The sequence below is a fragment of the Alligator mississippiensis genome, chromosome 4 (assembly GCF_030867095.1).
Source record: "Alligator mississippiensis isolate rAllMis1 chromosome 4, rAllMis1, whole genome shotgun sequence".
Taxonomy (NCBI): Eukaryota; Metazoa; Chordata; order Crocodylia; family Alligatoridae; genus Alligator; species Alligator mississippiensis.
Genome location: NC_081827.1, coordinates 253,790,500 through 253,808,267, shown reverse-complemented (window position 1 = coordinate 253,808,267; position 17,768 = coordinate 253,790,500). Strand labels below are relative to the sequence as shown.

At 64.7% G+C, this 17,768-nt stretch overlaps 1 protein-coding gene across 4 annotated transcripts; it reads left to right on the top strand.

The window, feature by feature from the left end:
* The first annotated feature begins 7 nt into the window (after nt 1–7).
* ZNF142 (zinc finger protein 142) lies at nt 8–17,304 on the top strand. 4 transcript variants are annotated; one of them, XM_019492440.2, is made up of 9 exons: nt 8–132; nt 1,121–1,413; nt 2,768–3,487; nt 4,054–4,278; nt 9,581–10,393; nt 11,109–11,286; nt 11,697–14,625; nt 15,561–15,666; nt 16,740–17,304. In XM_019492440.2, the coding sequence occupies exons 2-9, from the start codon at nt 1,173–1,175 to the stop codon at nt 17,216–17,218; spliced, it is 5,691 nt and encodes a 1,896-aa protein (XP_019347985.2). In that variant the 5' UTR covers nt 8–132; nt 1,121–1,172; the 3' UTR covers nt 17,219–17,304. The 4 variants fall into 4 exon arrangements, with proteins under 4 accessions (XP_019347985.2, XP_019347984.2, XP_019347987.2 ...); XM_019492439.2 differs by having other exon boundaries at nt 8–219; XM_019492442.2 differs by lacking the exon at nt 2,768–3,487 and having other exon boundaries at nt 8–219.
* Nucleotides 17,305–17,768: the final 464 nt, after the last annotated feature.

Genomic DNA, 17,768 nt, shown 5'->3' with positions numbered 1-17,768 from the left:
TCCGGCTCCGCCCCCTCCTGCCCGACGGGCGGCGGTACCATAGAGAGGCGCGAGTCGGGGCAGAGCGGCGGGCGCTGCGCGGGCACCATAGAGATGGGCCGCCCGGCGGGCAGAGCGGGCCGCGCCCCGCAGGTCAGGGCGGGCCGTGCTCGGAGGAAGGGCCTGGGGGAGGCTTGGGGGTCCCGCCCCCCCAGGAGCTGCAGGCCCCTGCGGCTGGAGGTGGGCACAGCTGGGGGGTGGGTACCCCCCCAGGGACCCCCAGGCTGGGGTGGGGAGCCCAGAGGCGACACATGAGACCCCCCCCATATGGGGGGTGCGGGGGCAGGCAGCACGTGCCCCCCATCCCATAAGGTCCCTGGCCTGTTATAGGGGGGCTGAGACCGCCAAGCGGGGGCAAGCCCCATTATGGGGGGTGGACCTTCCTGGGGGGGGTTCAGGCCTGTTATAGGGGGGCTGAGACCCCAAGGGGGGGGCAAACCCCATTATGGGGGGTGGACCTTCCTGGCGGGGGCTGTTATGGGGGGGCTGAGACCCCAAGGGGGGGGCAAGCCCTGTTATGGGGAGCTGGACCTTCCTGGGGGGGTCCGGGGCTGTCGTCCCGTGGGTGCTGCAGGACTCGCCCGTGGGGAGCGGCCCCCGCGAGGGATCGGGGTGTCGCCCCCGTGCTGGCAGCTGCGTGTGCAGCCCTCGCCCCCCGCATGCATCGCCTCTCCCCGTCCCTGCCTTCGCCGGCCAGCGGGAGACGCCGGCGAGCGGGCGAGGGTTCCCCCGCTGTCCCCGCAGCGCTGCCGGGGCTCGGGGGGCCGCTGCTCCGTCAGCTGCGGGTGGCAGCTCGTGGCCCCGGGGCGCGGGGTGCTCGGCAGCTTCAGAGCCTCCCCCGTGAGCCCGGGGAGGCTGACAGTCACGGGTCCTCGGGTCCCCTCCAGCCCTGGGGTTTCTGCCCCCAGAGCCCCTGAGATCGGGGCCTGCCCGAGCTGTAGCGAGGGAGCGCCCCAAATAACGAGCCCGTGAGAGCCTCGGCCGTCTCGGTGCCGCTTACCCGCAGGTCCCCGTGTCCTGAGAGTCCCTGCGTGGCGTGGGGGTGGAGGGGACTCAGAGGTGCCTGGTGTCTCCCTTGCAGAGCTCGGCCCCTCCCCGGCACAGCGCGGCGGCCTGAGCACGAGCGCCGGGAGATGAGCGCGGAGACGGTGGCTGCAGACATGGACGCCCTGTGCCCCGAGCTACTGCTCCCTGCCCCGGCGGACACGGGGCGCAGCAGAGGCCCCGATGCCGGCGTGGCGGGGCCGTCGGCGCTGGCTGTGAGGCAGAGCCTGCTGCTGGCGGAGGGGGCGCCCACGGGAGTGCAGGACGTGGAAATCTTCGTGGAGGCCATGGCGGGCAATGTGGCGCTGAGCAACCCGGGCAGTGCCACAGGTACGGGCGGGCGGAGGCATGTGTGGGCTGTGTTCCCGGTGGCTTTGCATCTCGGCGCTCCTTGGGCAGCTAGAACCAGGGCAAGGGGCCGGCCCAGGCATTCACAGAGCAGGCAGGAACCGTCTGGGGGCCGACCTGAGCCCGCAGACCGTGGGCTGTCAGCAGGAGCCGGACACATGAACTCGCACTGAGCAGACCACGGCTTTGTACATAGATGCGAGTTACCCCAGGGTCTGGAGCACAGAATCGCAGAGCCGGGGGGCCGGCAGGGATCTGCGGAGGTCACCTAGTCCCAGCCCAGCCTGAGGCAGGATCCGCCCAGACAAACCCTGTGGGCGACCTCGGAGCTGCACGACACAGTCGTCCCTGACGCAGCCTCGGGCATTGCCTCCACCCCTGCCCCTGGGAAAGCAGGGGGGCTGTAGCCGCCATCATCCTGCTGCAGCCAGGGGTGTTGTTGGGTGCAGGAGAGGGCCCAGGCTTTTCCCCCACTGCAGAGGGAGGGGAAATCCTGCCTGGTCGGGCCAGGCTGAGCAGGGGGAAATCCCTGCCTGCCCCACGAAGGCAGCGTGAGTGTGGGAGGCAAGAACCTCCAGCCAGGACCCTGCGGGACTGAGTCCCAGCAAGAGCATTGGCACAGCCCCAGCCTGGGCTGCAGCCAGCACCTCGTGGGGTGGGGAACTTGCAACATAACCAGGGCTGGTGTCTCAGCAGCTGGCTACAAGGAGGCAGGGGAAGCTGCCTTTGGATCCAGCCTGTGGGGCTCCCTAGGGGTCTGGATATCAGGCGATGGGGCAGCCATTCCCAGCCATTCAAGCAGCCACTGCTTCTCCCTGCCAGCAACCGTGGGGACTCGCAAGGAGCCTCACAGGCTGGATGACACGGGGCCGTGGAGCCATGCCAGGTTGGATCCAGCCTGTGGACTGATAGAGCCAGATAGGTAGAACCCCCTGCATTAAATCAGTGGCTGTGGCAGGATGGGCTGCAAATGCGCCGTGCCTTCCCCAGGGTCCCTTCTGCTGGGGGAGCGCTGCAGAGAAGCCAGGCTGGTTGCCCTGGTCTCCTTTTGGGGGGGCAGACTGGTCCCTCTGATGTAGATGGGGCTTGTAACTGCCCTGAGCCTTTCACTGCTCTGCTCAGCGCCAGCCGGCATGCTGTGCTTGGGTCTGCCTAGCAGCAGCCTTCATAGCGGGGATATGGGTCTGCTGGGCACAGGGCCAAAGCTGGCCCACCCCGCCCAGTCTCCAGAGCTCATCGTCCTCCTCATCCTCAGCTCACAGCCCAGAGGTGACATGCTCCCGGTCTGGGCCGCAGCAGTGGTAACGCGCTCCCGCTCTCCGTCTCGCCCCTGCAGAGGTCTTGGTCAAGGTGGTGGAGCTGTACTTCTGTGAGCGGTGCGGCCAGAGCTTCTCCGACCCTGGCCAGCTCACCCAGCACCAGTGCCTCACACTGGCAGCCCCTGAGTCCCTGGAACTGCCCAGCGTGCCCCAGCTGGCAGCATCCACCACCAAGGGACCCGGAGCGGGGCCAGGTCTCTGCCAGGAACCGCCCCAGAGGTTGCCGGAAACAGGCAGGCAGGGCAGAGACCTCAACTGCGCGGGTGAGCACCTGCTGTGCCCCATCTGCCAGGCGGATTTTGCGCTCCCCGGCGAACTCAAAGAGCACTTCAAGACGCACCGCAATTCCACGGTCACCCCGGCATGCCCCGCGCCAGGCTGCCCCTTCCTGCCTGGGGACCGCAGGCAGCTGCGCGGGCACGTGCGCCGTGTGCACCAAGCAATACCCATCTCTTGCGTCTACCGTGCCTGCCCCCTGCTCTTCCTGAGCCGCCCAGCTATGGAGGAGCATCACCGCAGCCACTTCCCCTTCCACTGCGCCCACTGCCCATTCGTCAGTGCCAACATCAAGCTCTTCCGGCAGCATGCGAAGAGCCACTGCCCCGAGCCAGCGGGTGCTACAGAGATCTTCCTGGACATGGCAGGGGTCAGGGAGACCCTCCCAGAGTCAGCGGAGGCTGGGGAGCCCCACAGCCGTGGCACGCGTGACTTTGCCACTGGGACTGGAGAAGTCCCACGTGAGTGCCTCCTGCTGGACCCCTAGTATCTGTTGGGGGGGCAGGACAGCTGGGAAGTGGCATGCGAGCAGACGCAGCAGGGAGAGGGGCTGGCTTCGACGTTGGCCGTGGTGACCCAGCACTGGTCGCAGCCTCCCAACCCACCCCTGCCTGCCAGGGAGAGGTGTGCCAGACTCGTTGAGGGGTGAACTAGGGTTGACTCTCCCAGCTCAGTCCTCTGGCCTTAGGGCTCACGATGGGTCTTGCTGCTCTGTGCTGATGGGGCTAGGGAAAGCCCAGGAGGTACTGGGTCTGCTGGGCTGGGTGGAGACAGTGGGATCTATTGTGGGCCTGGGGCTCTCTGCACGTGCCTTGCTGGTCTCTCCCTTTCTGGGCTTGTCTTGCAAGTTGGGGTTAGAAATGCGCCAGGTGGAGAGAGAGGAGGGATCAGGGCTGCTGTTGAGCTGAGCCAGGGGTCGGTCCCCAGCAGGTGTTTCTGCTTTGTGGGATGGGGAAACGAGATCTCTGGGAGCAGGGTAGGGGGTGGTTCCCTGAGTCAGACAGCCAACGCACTCTTCTTCCTGCAGCCGATGACAAGGCCTCCGGGGAGGTGGCATGTTCCCTTGACCCACCAGCCTGGGATGGCAGCCACAGCGCCCCCGAGGACACTTCCCATGAAGATGGACAGGCGTCGGCTGGGGAGGACGATTCTGAGAGCAGCGGGGACGAGTCTCTGGACGAGGAGGAGGGCGAGAGCACCGGTGAGGCAGCCACCAGGAAGGCCAAGGCCCCTCGGGCCCAGCGGTTCAAAGGTAGAGTCCCCCAGTGCCCCGCTGGGTGCCTCCAGGATGGCCCTGTGGGCAGCCGAGTTGGTGTTCAGGCTCCCCCCGACAGCAGCTCGTGTGAGATGGGGGCTGGAAAACGCAGCTGATGAGGCCTGGTGGGGAAGGCGGGAGTCCCTTGGTCCCACCGTTTCGTGCCATGCTGGCTTGAGCATAAGACCACATTGCTTGTGGCCAGCACCGTGAAATCCCGGTTGTCTTGGCCCAGCTGGCAGGGTAGGACGGTGGCATGAGCTGCGGCACCTGGCTGCATGGCCTGATGTGGGGATGAGCAGGCCTCAGGTACTTGGTGGGGGGCAGTTGGAGCTTGACCCTACAAGGTCTCCATCCTGGGTAGCAGGAGCTGTTAGGGGTTAGGGGCCAGCTAGAGCCAGGAGGCAGGGCCCAGGACATAGGCAGTCACCTGTGAGAGGCATGAGCGAGGGGGGGGGGGGGGGGGTCAAGGACAGGAGAGGGGTTTCAGCCTGGAGTCACTGGCTAGGGGGGCCAGAGTAGGCAGCTTTAGCTGTACAGCACTGGGACGTGGACAGTGACCACACCAGAGCCAGCAGCCGCTGTCAGAGGGCAGGTGTTGTGTCTGCACTGGACTCGGGAGCAAGGAGTCGCAGACGACCTGAGCGCCAGGATGAAGCTGGTAGGAAGGACCCAGGGGCCAGGACGCCAGAAAGCGACAGGATGGGACAGAAGAAGAAGGAGCCCAGGGCGGCCAGAGGCCTCTGATAGGCGCTGAGCAGGCAGCTGGGGCCATCGTTAGGCCACTATGCGATTTGAGGCTGCCTGGGGGCAGCTTCACCTGCCTGCTGCCCTGGTGCCTGCTGAGGGCACGAGCTGCACAGGGCTTGAGGCACCCGGCCCCAACACGGCGCTGGACTTGTAGAATCCCAGAGCCGTGGGGCTGGCAGGGACCTGTGGGGCCACATCCAGTCCAAGCCCTGCCTGAGGCAGGATCAGCCCCATCCAAACCAGCTCAGACAAATTTGTCCTCTAACCTATACGTAAGGTGACCATCATAGAATGATAGAGAAGGAACGCCCCCATCGCTCACATCTAGCCCAACCCCTGCCTGAAGCAGGACCAGCCCTGTCCAGACCAGCCCGGGCCGTAATCTAACCATAAACTAAACTCTACGTAAGACGACCGTCAGCCCTGGCGCAGCACAGACCTCACACCCAACCCTGCACCCAGGAAAGCAGGGCACCACGGCCGCCACCCCCCTGCTTCTATAAAAGGGTGTTAATACCCACTCCAGGGCCCCAGACCGACCAGGGGGAAAATCCCTTCCTGCCCCCAAATGTGGTGATAAGTCTGACCCTGAGCGGAGGAGCAAGACACTCTAGCCAGGACCCTCTGGCTTTGATCCCAGCAGGAGCGCTGGCACAACCCAGTCCCCATCCCCATCCCCAGCCTGGGCTGCAGCAGCACCCAGCACCTCTGAGGGAGGCTTAAAACCCTCCTGGCACATGGAACAGCAAGGGGCAAGCAGCCAGCACAGCCCCAGCCTGGACACCCCCAGCAGAGCACAGGCATCGCTGCACCTCAACCCTCCCTGCCCAGCGCCCATCTAGCCTCTCCTTGGACCCTCCTGTGCTGCAGAGTCCCTCCGCCCCAGGAAGTCTCTTCTGCTGCCTTGCTATTCTATCAGTTTTCCTGGAAGGTCTCAGGCCACCCGGTCCTGTGTTTGAAGGGCCACGAGGTCTGACCTAAGCTACCTGGTCCTGTGCCCAGGGAGGGCCAGGCGCCTTTGGCCTGCAAGGTGCCCTGGGGTCCTGGCACCGTGAGTCCAGGTTGCCCATGTAGATAGGCACTCCTGCCTTGGGGACAACCAGCTGGTGCTCAGAGTAGGCAGCCTGGTCCAAGCTCTGATGCCTCAGGATCTGGAGGGGGAGTGACTCCAGGGCTCTGGCATGCCAGCTCCCTGAGCCCCTACAACCCCGTGCAGCTTGACACGATGACCACAGGGCCACACGTGTGTGGTGGGAGCAGCCAGAGGGCTTTCACAGAGCCGTCAAAGCCAGCACTGGTCCAATTATAAAGCCCACACCAGCATGCTCGGGGCCGGTCTCGGCTCCTGCCCCCTCAGTGCGGACTGGAGCATTGGTGGTTGGTCGAAGTGGATCACGCCTGTACAAGTGGTTACCGGAGTGGGAGCCGAAGTCAAGCCAGGCATCTGCCAGTGCAGTGCGGTCAAGCGCTAGCAGTGGGAGGGTTTCCTCTGGTCACTCATCTCGCTCCTACGCTGCTGGTCTTGCTCGGAGTAGCACCCTGTCCTTGCTGGCCATGCTTGAGCTGTTACCTCTGGGGGTTGTCTCCAGAGAGCCAGACTGGGAGCTTGGTGCCCTGCCCGGCTGCGTCTCAGTTCACTGGGTCCCTGGCAGCCAAACGGCCACAGTGAACAGCCACTCACGTGGAGCTCTCCCCGCAGGCTGATCACAATCGGAGCAGTGAGGCTGGAAGGGATCTCCATAGGTCACGTGGAGTCCAACCCCCAACCCGGGGCAGGATCAGCCCTGTCCAAACCCACCCAGACCAACCCCATGTGCAACCTCAGAGCCGCACGATGCCCCTGTCCCTGAGAAAGTGGGGGGACCAGGGCCGCCAACATCCTGCTGCTGCCAGGGGCTTGGTGGGTGGTGCAGAGAGCCCAGGCCCAGGCCGTGTCCCCGCTGCAGAGGGAGGGGAACCCCCCAGGTTGAGCAGCGGACAGATCCCTTGCCTGCCTCCTCCCCAAGGCAGTGTGCGTGGAGGGCAAGAGCCTGTAGCCTGCGGGACTGAGTCCCAGCAGGAGCATTGGCACAGCCCCAACCTGGGCTGCAGCCAGCACCCAGCGCTGCTGAGGGACGGAAAAACCAATACCTGCAGCAACAGGAGGGGGAGAAATCCCTTCCTGGCCACACATGGCAACAGCAAAGCCCAGAAGCCTGGAAGACCCCAGGGCCCTCGACTGCCTGGCAGCCTGAAGACAGCAAACACAGCTCAGGGTGTTGCACCCTCTGACTGGGCGGTCAGAAGGGCCCTTCTGTGCCCCCTGCATGAATTAAGAACAACTGAGCTGCCACATCCTGGCTCTGCCCCATCTCCTGTGTCCCAGGGCAGAGCGGAGCTGGCGGGCGAGTGCCTGGGGCCGAGCAGGGCTTTCCCCTGTTGCTCCAGCACGGAGGGTCCCGCAGGGCTGGTGCAGAGACCGTGCCCCTCGCTCCCTGCCCCAGCGCTCCCCGTGCCCCTTTTCTTCCAGCAAGCATCCAGTCCCTGGTGGATCCGGCTGTGCTCTCAGCTCCACTATGTCCGGGGCCACGAGTCCCCCCTTGAATGTCCCATGGGGGGACAGGACGACCTGGGCCTGGTTGGCAGCTGCCAGCCTGCTTGTCCCGTGCCGGGACCCAGCTCTGTCTGGGCAGAGACAGGCAGGAATAAATCCCCAGGGACTTTCTCCTCCCCCTTCAGTGCAGTGCAGATCCTGCTCCTGTCCCCTCCAGCATCCCTCCTAGGCCTGGCCTCAGTCTCTGCTCCTAGGGAAGCCCCTCCGCAGCCCTTGGCCTCCTTGCTGCCCTGCTCCGCACCTTCTGCAGCTCTTCACTCTCCCGGGGCTGTAGGGACCAGAGCCGGGCACCAATTCAAGGTGTGGATGCCTTATGGACTTATAAAGGGGGCTCATGATGCTTCCTGTTGTGCTCACAGTTCCTTTCTTCATTGTCCCAAACCTGTTTGCCTGTTCACTGACTGCTGAGCATGGACCTGATGTGTTTAGTGACTTGTCCCCAATGCTGAACAGGAGCCAGCAGCGTGCCCTTGTTGCCAAGAAGGCAAACGGCAACCTAGACGCATTGGCAGGAGCGGTGCCAGCAGATGGAGGGCAGTGATTCTTCCCCTCTATTCAGCACTGGGGAGGCCACATCTGGAGTCTGGTGTCCAGCTGTGGGCCCCACTACAGAAAGGATGTGGACACGGAGAAAGTCCAGCGGGGGCAACAAAAATGGTTCAGGGTCTGGGGGACGGGACTGGTGGGGAGAGGCTGAGGGAACTGGGTTGATTGAGTCTGGAAAAGAAAAGACTGAGGGGTGATTTGATAGCAGCCTTCACCTCCCTGCAGGGGCTGCAAAGAGGATGGAGCTGGACTGCTCTCAGTGGGGGCAGATGACAGGACAAGGAGCAATGGGCTCAAGTTGCAGCAAGAAAAGTTGAGGTAGGATATTAGGAAAAGCTTTCTCACTAGGAGGGCGGCAAAGCACTGGAGCAGGCTCCCCAGAGGGTGGCGGAGTCTCCAGCCTTGGGGGTTGTCTTAGGATGAACTGCTGGGTTCAGAAGATTCCCCGCGCTTGAACAAAAGACGAACTCACGGTTGTTCTCGCCCTTGCAAAGCTTTATTGAAGGATACTCGCAGAGGCAGGCAATAGGACAGAGCAGAGAGGATGGTCAGTTCACATCGGCTCTAGGCAGCAGCCGCCACCCCGCATAGTTCCCCTGGCCCCGGCGCGTCCCGATCCCGGGGATGCGATAGCCTGTGCCGGGGCTCTGCACAAGTCAAAACTCTTGCCAGAGTGGAGGAACTCCTCATACCTTAAGAACGTACAGCTTATATAGTCTGGAGGAAATAACGTTATCTCAAACTAGGGATCTGGTTATCTCAGGCTAAGAATTTGGGGATGAGTCATGATCCAGCACACCTGGTGTTTACCACATTCCCCTGTATTACAACAGTCTGCTATCCAGGTTCACGGTTCAGTCATGCTTGCAGGGCAAGAAGCTACGTGCTGTTTCGCTGGCCTACTATGGAGTTGGCATACAAAACTAGCAAAGCCCTTACTATTACAGGGGTGTTCAAGCTCCAGGTAGACAAAGCCTTGTCTGGGATGATGTAGTTGGGGCTGGTCCTGCCTGGAGCCAGGGGTTGGACTAGGTGTGACCTCCCGAGGTCCCTTCCCACCCTCGCAGTCTGTGGAAGCGCTTCCTACCACTGATCATCCGTGTTGCCCTTCTCTGCACCTTCCCTAGTTCTGCAGTTGAAGGCGTGGGACCAGGGCTGGGCACCGGATTCAAGGTGTAGATGCCCCGTGGAGTTGTAAAGGGAGATTGTGACACTTTATCTCGGCCTCTTTAATCTTCTGTTTCCAAGCTGGCGTGGCACTTTGCTTCCCTCTCTCGCACCTGGGCATGGTCCTCTCCCATCTCCCGCTGCTCCAGGTGGCACAGCAATCCTTGGGATCTCCTAGCTGGGGAGTCATGGGCAGGCCCTGGGCTTCCCCCGGGTGCAGGCTGATGCCCATTTACTTTGCAGGGGATGTGGCGGAGGGTTCGGAGTCCCTGTTCAAGACCCACATGTGCCCCGAGTGCAAGCGCTGCTTCAAGAAGCGGACGCACCTGGTGGAGCACTTGCACCTGCACTTCCCTGACCCCAGCCTGCAGTGCCCCAACTGCGGGAAGTTCTTCACCAGCAAGAGCAAGCTGAAGATCCACCTGCTGCGGGAGACGGGCGAGAAGGCCCACCGGTGCCCTCTGTGCCAGTACCGCTCAGTGGAGAGGAATGCCCTCAACCGCCACATGGCCAGCATGCATGAGGGCATCTCCAACTTCTACTCAGACGTCTACGCCTGCCCCGTGTGCCAGGAGCCCTTCAAGCTCAGCCAGGCCCTCAAGGAGCACCTCAAGAGCCACCAGACCGAGTCCAAGCGGCTTAGCTGCTTCGAGGGTAGCTGCAACTACGGCACCGAGGACCGCAAGGACTTCATGCGGCACCTCAAGGAGGCCCACGGCCTCAAGGCAGTGGAGTGCACGTACCACGCCTGCTCGCTGCTCTTCGGCACGGCCGAGGCCATGGAGACTCACCGCAAAACCCACTACGCCTTCCACTGCCAGCAGTGCGACTTCATCTGCTCCAACAAGCACGTCTTCCGCAAGCACAAGCGCCAGGGCCACCCCGGCAGCGAGCGGCTGCAGTGCGGCTTCTGCCCCTACACCACCTTCAACCCCGTGGAGTTCCACGACCACCTGGGCAAGATGCACGCCCACGAGAAGATCCACAAGTGTGGCGAGTGCGGCTTCGCCACGGCGCACAAGAGGGTGCTGATGCGCCACGCGCTCCTGCATACCGGTGCGTGGCCCCGGCCGGCAGGGAGGGGAGGTGGGAATCGGGCTTCTCCAGTGTCCTGCCACTGCCAGGGCCACACCGACAGCCGGACTCCTGGGTTCCACCCCTGGCACTAGGAGGGGTGCAGGCTGTGGTAAGCCAGGAGGAAAGGGGGTGCCCTCCCCAGTGCGGGGGGTCAAAGGCTTTTGTGCCAGGGCTCTTGGGGCTGGCACCGACCTGCCATGGGGCCTGTGGGTCAGTCGTGGTGCAAGTGGATGGTTGCCGTGTCTAGCTCTCTAGCAGTATGCAGCCCAGCCTGCTCCATCCCATGGGGCCAGCGCACGTGGGCACCAGCATTTGCGCGCCTCTGACCTGAACAGAGGGTCACAGGGGCTTTGGCACAACCCAGGAACCCAGCACATTGCAGCCAGGGCCTGGCACCTTCCTGCCTCCTCTTGGGGGGTGTCTGCATCGCTGGGTGCCGGTCAGTGGGGACACCGGGATGGTCCTGGGTCAGACCATGGGTCTGTCTTGCCCGTGGCAGAGAAGCCTGCCCTGGGGACAGCTCAGGGGTCCAAGGCTTCTGATCCCAGCAGCCGCGGCTGCTCTAGGGCTTCCTCTCCCCCGTGCCTCAGAGGGTCTCTGTCCTGGGACACCAGTGCCCCATGCCGGCTGCCCCTTCCCCAGCAAGGCTGGGCCAGGCCATCCTGCCCCTCTGGTAACAGGCTCCCTCCCACAGGGGAGAAACCTCACAAGTGCGAGCAGTGCGACTTCACGTGCCGGGACGTGAGCTACCTGTCCAAACACATGCTGACCCACTCCAGCGCCAAGGACTTCATGTGCACGGAGTGCGGCTACGTCACCAAGTGGAAGCACTACCTCAACGTGCACATGCGCAAGCACACTGGGGACCTCAGGTACCGCCCGGAGCAGCTGGGGGGAGGGCTGAGCCGGGTAGCGGAGCCCAGGGGGGCACCAGGTGGGGCGGCCAGCACCTTGATACATGCCAGCCTTGTTTTGGGGTCACTTGCGTGGGTCTGGCCCTGGGGGGTGACTCCAGGCCCCTGATGTGGGGGCAGCACAGAGGTGTTCAGGGCCACATGGGCTACCCAGGCCTCACAGCCAGCAGCTGGATGGGCCTTTTGAGGCCCGGTGCCTGGTGCCTGGCTCCCTGCATGGACGGGGCAGCACAGAGGCACGCGGGAGGGACTGGGGAAGCACACTGAAAGGCAGAGCTGGGCCCAATCCTGAGGGGATCCAGGGAGGGGCAGAGGGGCTGCTGTGACCCAGCTCTGGCCATTTCTTTCCCCCCTTCCACTCCCGGCAGGTACCAGTGCAACCAGTGCTCATACCGGTGCCACCGGGCCGACCAGCTGAGCAGCCACAAGCTGCGGCACCAGGGCAAGAGCCTGATGTGCGAGGTGTGCGGCTTCGCCTGCAAGCGCAAATACGAGCTGCAGAAGCACGCGCAGGCCAAGCACGCACAGGGCTACCAGGCACCCGTCTTCCAGTGCCGCTACTGCAGCTACCAGAGCAAGTACAAGCAGGCGCTGCGCAGCCACGAGAACTGCAAGCACACGCAGCAGCGCGAGTTCCGCTGCGCCCTCTGCGCCTACTGCACCTTCAGCAACACCAGCCTCTTCTTCCACAAGCGCAAGGCCCATGGCTACGTGCCCGGCGACAAGGACTGGCTGCAGCACTACGCCAGCAAGGAGCAGGAAGCCGGTGCACCCCATGAGGCCACAGGATGTCACGCTGGGGAGGAGCCGTGGCAGGGGGCCAGCTCGGAGGCCCCAGAGGAAGAGGAAGATGGTGAACCAGCCGGTGCAGAGCCACTGCCGGAGCTAGCCGCAGGGCAGCAGGAAGGCGGCACGAACGTGGCGACGGAGGAGGGCGAGACATCCAGTGAGGCCATGGATGGCTGCACACTGCACTTGGAGACACTGGAGGTCTCGGCGCAGGTGGTGCTGGAGGGCACGGCCCCTGCAGAGGCTCTGGGCTGCAAGGACCCTGGGCCTGGGTACGGCATCCTGAGTGCCACCGAGGCCTTGGCACTAGAGGACAGCACCCCTGGGCTGGAGGACATCGCTGACTTTGAGGAAGAGCCGGATGTGGCTGGGGCACCTGAGGGCAATGTGGGCAGCCCTGGCGTGGAGGGGAGGCCAAGCCAGGACCTGTTGGAGGGTCCTGGAGATCCCAGTGCAGGGCAGGACCCTGCTTCACCCACGGCCGCTGGGATGGGAGAGAGCGGCCAGACCATGACAGCAGGGACAGAGGAGGGTGGCGGCAAGCCTGGGGACGAGCCCACGGCAGAGTGGGAGTTGCGGGCGCTGCGGCAGCAAGACAAGGAGCAAGCGGAGACACTGGTGCTGGAGGGGCGCGTGCAGATGCTGGTGGTGCAGACGGAGCGCCAGGTGTTCACCTGCCGTGCCTGCCCCTACGTCACACGCAAGGAGCGCGCGCTGGCCCTGCATGCCAAAGCTGGCTGCCAGGCCCGGCGCGCCCCCCTCCTGTGCCACGGTTGCGGTGCCAGCTTCAAGCAGCAGCGTGGCCTCAACACCCACCTGCTTAAGAAGTGCCCTGTCCTCCTCAAGAAGGGCCGGACGCCCAAGCTGGTGGGGCTGGAGCAGCCCAGGAATCCCCCGCAGGACCCCCAGTCTGCGGTCATGGAGGACAGCACGGGTGTCCTGGAGGCAGCAGAGGGGAGCCCCGAGCCTGGGGCTACAGAGGATGGCACGGAAGGGGCAGGGGGGAGCCAGGTCCCGGAGCCTCCCTTGGAAGCGGAGCCGGTGCCCGTGGACCCAGGCAGCCCCCTCCCTGAGGCCGTGCTTCCGGGAGCCAGTCCAGCCGCAGTGCTCCCGGCCCCTCCAGCCATGAGCGAGACGGCACCGGAAGGCGCCGGTGCCCCCACGTCGCCGTCGGAGAAGTACCGAGTGGAGCAAGGCAAGCTGCGCTGCAACACCTGCGCCTTCAGCTGCTCCCGCCTGTCCACCATCACCTCGCACGTGGCGGACGGCTGCCGGGGCCCTGCGCGGCTCCGCTGTGCCCTGTGCCCCCAGGCCTTCCGCTCCCGGCGGGCGCTCGAGAGCCACCGCGCCCAGCAGCACGGCCAGCCCCAAGAGGCTGAGGGGCCTGGGAATGCCGGGCTGCGCCCCCGGCGCCGCCTGTCCTGCCCCAGCTGCCCCTTCACCTGCCAGCAGGAACGGGCCCTGCGGACGCACGCGCAGCGGGGCTGTGGGACACGGCGTGGCACTGCCCCCCAGCCCCCCTCCTCTGCCGCGCCCCCGCTGCGGCGGCACCGGCGCCCCCCCCGTGGGCGCTACAGCCAGCGCCCGGCGCTGCAGTGCAGGCAGTGCGAGTTCACCTGCAAGCAGGCCCGGTGCCTGGGGCAGCACGTGCGTGTGAAGCACGAGGGCCTCAAGCCGCACCAGTGCCCCTACTGCGAATTCAGCACCACGCGACGCTACCGCCTGGAGGCGCACCAGTCGCTGCACACGGGCGTGGGGCGCATCGCCTGCGGTAGCTGCAGCCAGACCTTCGGCACCAACTCCAAGCTGCGGCTGCACCGGCTGCGAGTGCACGAGAAGACGCCCACACACTTCTGCCCGCTCTGCGACTACAGCGGCTACCTGCAGAACGACATCACCCGCCACATCAACAGCTGCCATCGGGGTGAGCCGCTCTACCCCTGCGCCCGTTGCGACGCCCGTTTCAGCTCGCCCACCGCCCTCAAGCAGCACGCGCTGCGCCGCCACGCCGAGCCCGCCGCCTGCCGCTGCCCCCACTGCGGTCTGCAGTGCCGCAGCCGGGCCACGCTGCGGGGTCATGCCCGGCGCCAGCACCCGCCTCGCCTCGAGTGCGGGGCTTGCCACGAGGCCTTCGCGACCCGCCGCGACTTGGAGACGCATCGCCAGCAGCAGCACTTCAGCCACCGCTGTGGACTCTGCGGGTTCGCTGCCCGCGAGCGCCAGCAGCTGGTGCGGCACTACGTGGACAGCCATGAGCCACCGGCTGCCGCCCCTGCTGCTGACCGGCCCCTGGCCTGCCCCTCTTGCGACTTCACCTGCCGCCACCAGCTGGTCCTGGAGCACCACGTCAAGGGCCACGGCGGCACCCGTGTCTACAAGTGCTCGGACTGTGCCTACACCACCAAGAACAAGCAGAAGATCACGTGGCACATCCGCATCCACACGGGCGAGAAGCCTTACAAGTGCCACCTCTGCACCTACACGTGTGCCGACCCCTCACGCCTCAAGGTGAGCTGGCATAGGGAGCCCAGAGGTGCCCTGGAGCAAGGAGGGGGCCCCTTGGGGCTGTGCCTGTCTGGGAACCACTGCTTTGTGGCTGCAGGCCCACCGGTCCCATGCATCCGTCAGCCAGGACCCCAACCCCATGGGTCTGTTATGACTAAGAGGCCTTTGGGTAGGGCCATGGGGCCAGCCTCCGGGATTGCTGAGCTGGACACCTCAGCCCTGAGCTTCCCTAGGCCACTGCTCACACCCCGGGGGGTTGACAGCAGCTCCCGGCGTATGGTCAGCAAAGGCAGGGCTCTGTGGCACCTCCAGCTGCGTGGCTCTAGCTTCCCTGCAGCTCCTGGCAGGCAGCCGGGCCCTGCTGCATTGTTTTGGCCGGGAGGGAAGCCAGGGGTGGGAGTGGGCACCAGGAGGGACAAGCCCAGCCCCTGGTAGCTGTAGGCACATGAGCAGTGTAGCCGGGTGTGGGAAGGCAGGTGGGTCCTAGGCCACAAGCTCTGACCCAGTCTCTGCCCCATGCTCTCCTGGAGCCACGGCCAAGTCCTTCACCATCCCTGCTGGGCAGCGGGCAGCCGGTCCTGGCCTCTCCCTCCACGAGTACAGTCCTGACGTCCTCGCCCGTCTGAGGCAGGTGTCTGGGCACTGAAGCAAGCCCATCCCAGTCATGGGCTCTGCCAGGGACTGGTCCTTGTGGCCAGCAGAGCCCAAACCAGCTCAGCATGGGCTGCTTGTGATGCCACGCGGCATCAGCTTCACATTCTGCCTCCCCACATCACGGACACTCGCCCTTTCCATTGCTAATAGACACGGGGCAGGCGCAGCCTTGGCCCCAGGGGAAGTGCCGCGGTGCACCTGCCCCAGGGGAGACAGCAATGGGCAGCTGGGGGTGTGCTGGGGGGAACCACCAGCCACTGACCTGCCTGCCCATCTCCACCCAGTACCATATGCGAATCCACAAGGAGGAGCGGAAATACCTGTGCCCCGAGTGCGGCTACAAGTGCAAGTGGGTGAACCAGCTCAAGTACCACATGACCAAGCACACAGGTGAGTGCCAGGCGCGCGGGGGGCAGGCTGCAGGGCACAGCCGGGCTGGGCAAAGCACTGCCCCGGCCGTCCCCAGCCAGCCCGGCCAAGGGGTAGCGGACAGTCTCCTTGGGAAGAGCAAACACTGCGGGCTGCCATAAGCTGGCTCCTGGTGGGGGACATGCCCCCTGCTCCCAGGGGCCATAGGGATGGGCACTGGGATACACCTACCTCCCTGTAGGCAAGGGCTGGGCAGCAGCAGTAGGACAAGGGGCTGGGCCATGCGGAGGCCCGGGGACACAGAAGGCTGTTGCTGTCCTCAGCCAGCTGGGCAGGGCCAAGACGGAGCTGTGTGGGAGACTGTGGCCCTTGTCCTCACCCCTGCCAACCAGAGCAGTGCCAGCCCAGTGCCCCTAGCTTGGAGGAACAGAGGTTGACCTGGCCCCATGGGCAGATCCAGGATTCTGCAAAGGGGGATGCAGGCAGAGAGGGGCATCATCACGTGTGAAACAACACGTGTTTATCTCCAGCTAGAAAGAAACCAGAAGCTCTCCTACCACACCAGGGGCCCGGGGCTGGGTTGTTGCACTTATGATGGAAGGCAGAACAGATACAGTGACACGGAAACGGGTTAAAAACAACCTGCCGGGCTGTGAAATGGGAGCATCGTGACCAGGAGCAGCCAGCAGAAAGGCAGAGAGGCGAGCTTGATTGATGGAACATTGAAACTTAAAAAGAAAAGGGGGTCGTTAACACCTGTGCCATGAAGAGATTGGCAGGAATGGGGAGGTGATGATGAGCCATGAAATCAATTGACTACCCTCTGCTGCCTGAATAGAAGTGCTGCTGCTATGCCAGGCTGTTGGGTTTAAGCTGCAGGTGGGACTAGAGGGGCCCCAGGAGGGCACATTTCTTGCCCCCAAAGCAGCGGGGGGCTGAGCCTCTAGCCAGGACCCTGCGGGGCTGAGTCCCAGCAGGAGCATTGGCACAGCACGAGGAACAGCCCTCACCTGGGCTGCAGCCCCTGGATCCACCCCTGGGGACCTCAGGGTGGGGCCTGCATCCCTGCTGACCCCCTTTTTGCCGTCACACAGGCTTGAAGCCGTACGGCTGTGAGGAGTGCGAGTACCGGACGAACCGGGCGGACGCACTGCGGGTGCACCGGGACACGCGTCACCGGGAGGCACGGGCTCATATGTGCGAGCAGTGCGGCAAGGCCTTCAAGACGCGGTTCCTGCTGCGCACGCACCTGCGGGCCCACAGCGAGGCTCGGCCCTACGTGTGCGGCGTGTGCCGGCGCGCCTTCCGCTGGGCCGCCGGCCTGCGCCACCATTTCCTCACCCACACTGACCTGCGCCCCTTCTTCTGCCGCTTTTGTGCCTACCGCGCCAAGCAGAAGTTCCAGGTGGTCAAGCATGTCCGGCGCCACCACCCCGACCGCACCAGCGCCACCGACCCCACCCAGGGTGTGGGCAAGGACCCAGGCGCCCCCACCCTGCACCTGCACGATGTCCAGCTGCATGGCCGGCCCCGGGACGATGGCGGAGGGGCCCCGGCCGAGCCCCAGGGGTAGCCTCCACCCTGCATCAAGTGCACGTGCATGTACAGGCCAATGTGTATATGGGATGTAACATAAATGGGAGCTGTGCTCATTTCTAACCTGGCTCTGGGGGTCACCGGGGGGGGGGGTACCCCAACCACCTCTGGTCATGGGTGTGGGGGGGGAACCTAGTCTCCAAGGCAGGCACCAAACCCACCTGAGCCTGCTTAACTGAGTAGAGCTTCCAGGCAGCCAGGCCCCAGGGCAGGGTGGCAAGGCAGTGCCATGCTAGATGCCCAGGAGACCCCCCCGACCATCCCCAGACCCACTGCCTAGCACCCCCGCTTGTACTAGGGGCCTGAGGCAGCTCCCTGGGTCGTAGCACAGCCATGAGGAGATCCTCTGCTCAGGTGGGTCCATGCTGTAGACCCCCAAAGAAGCGTTCTGGGATCTCCCCGCGCCCCAGAGGGACAGGGCAGGTAGCCCAGTGTGGGGGTGAGCCGGCTGCAGCCACCTTGCTTGGTTGTGCCCAGCTGCCAGCCCTGCAGGTCCCTGGGCCTTGGGGGGCTCTCACTGCTCTATG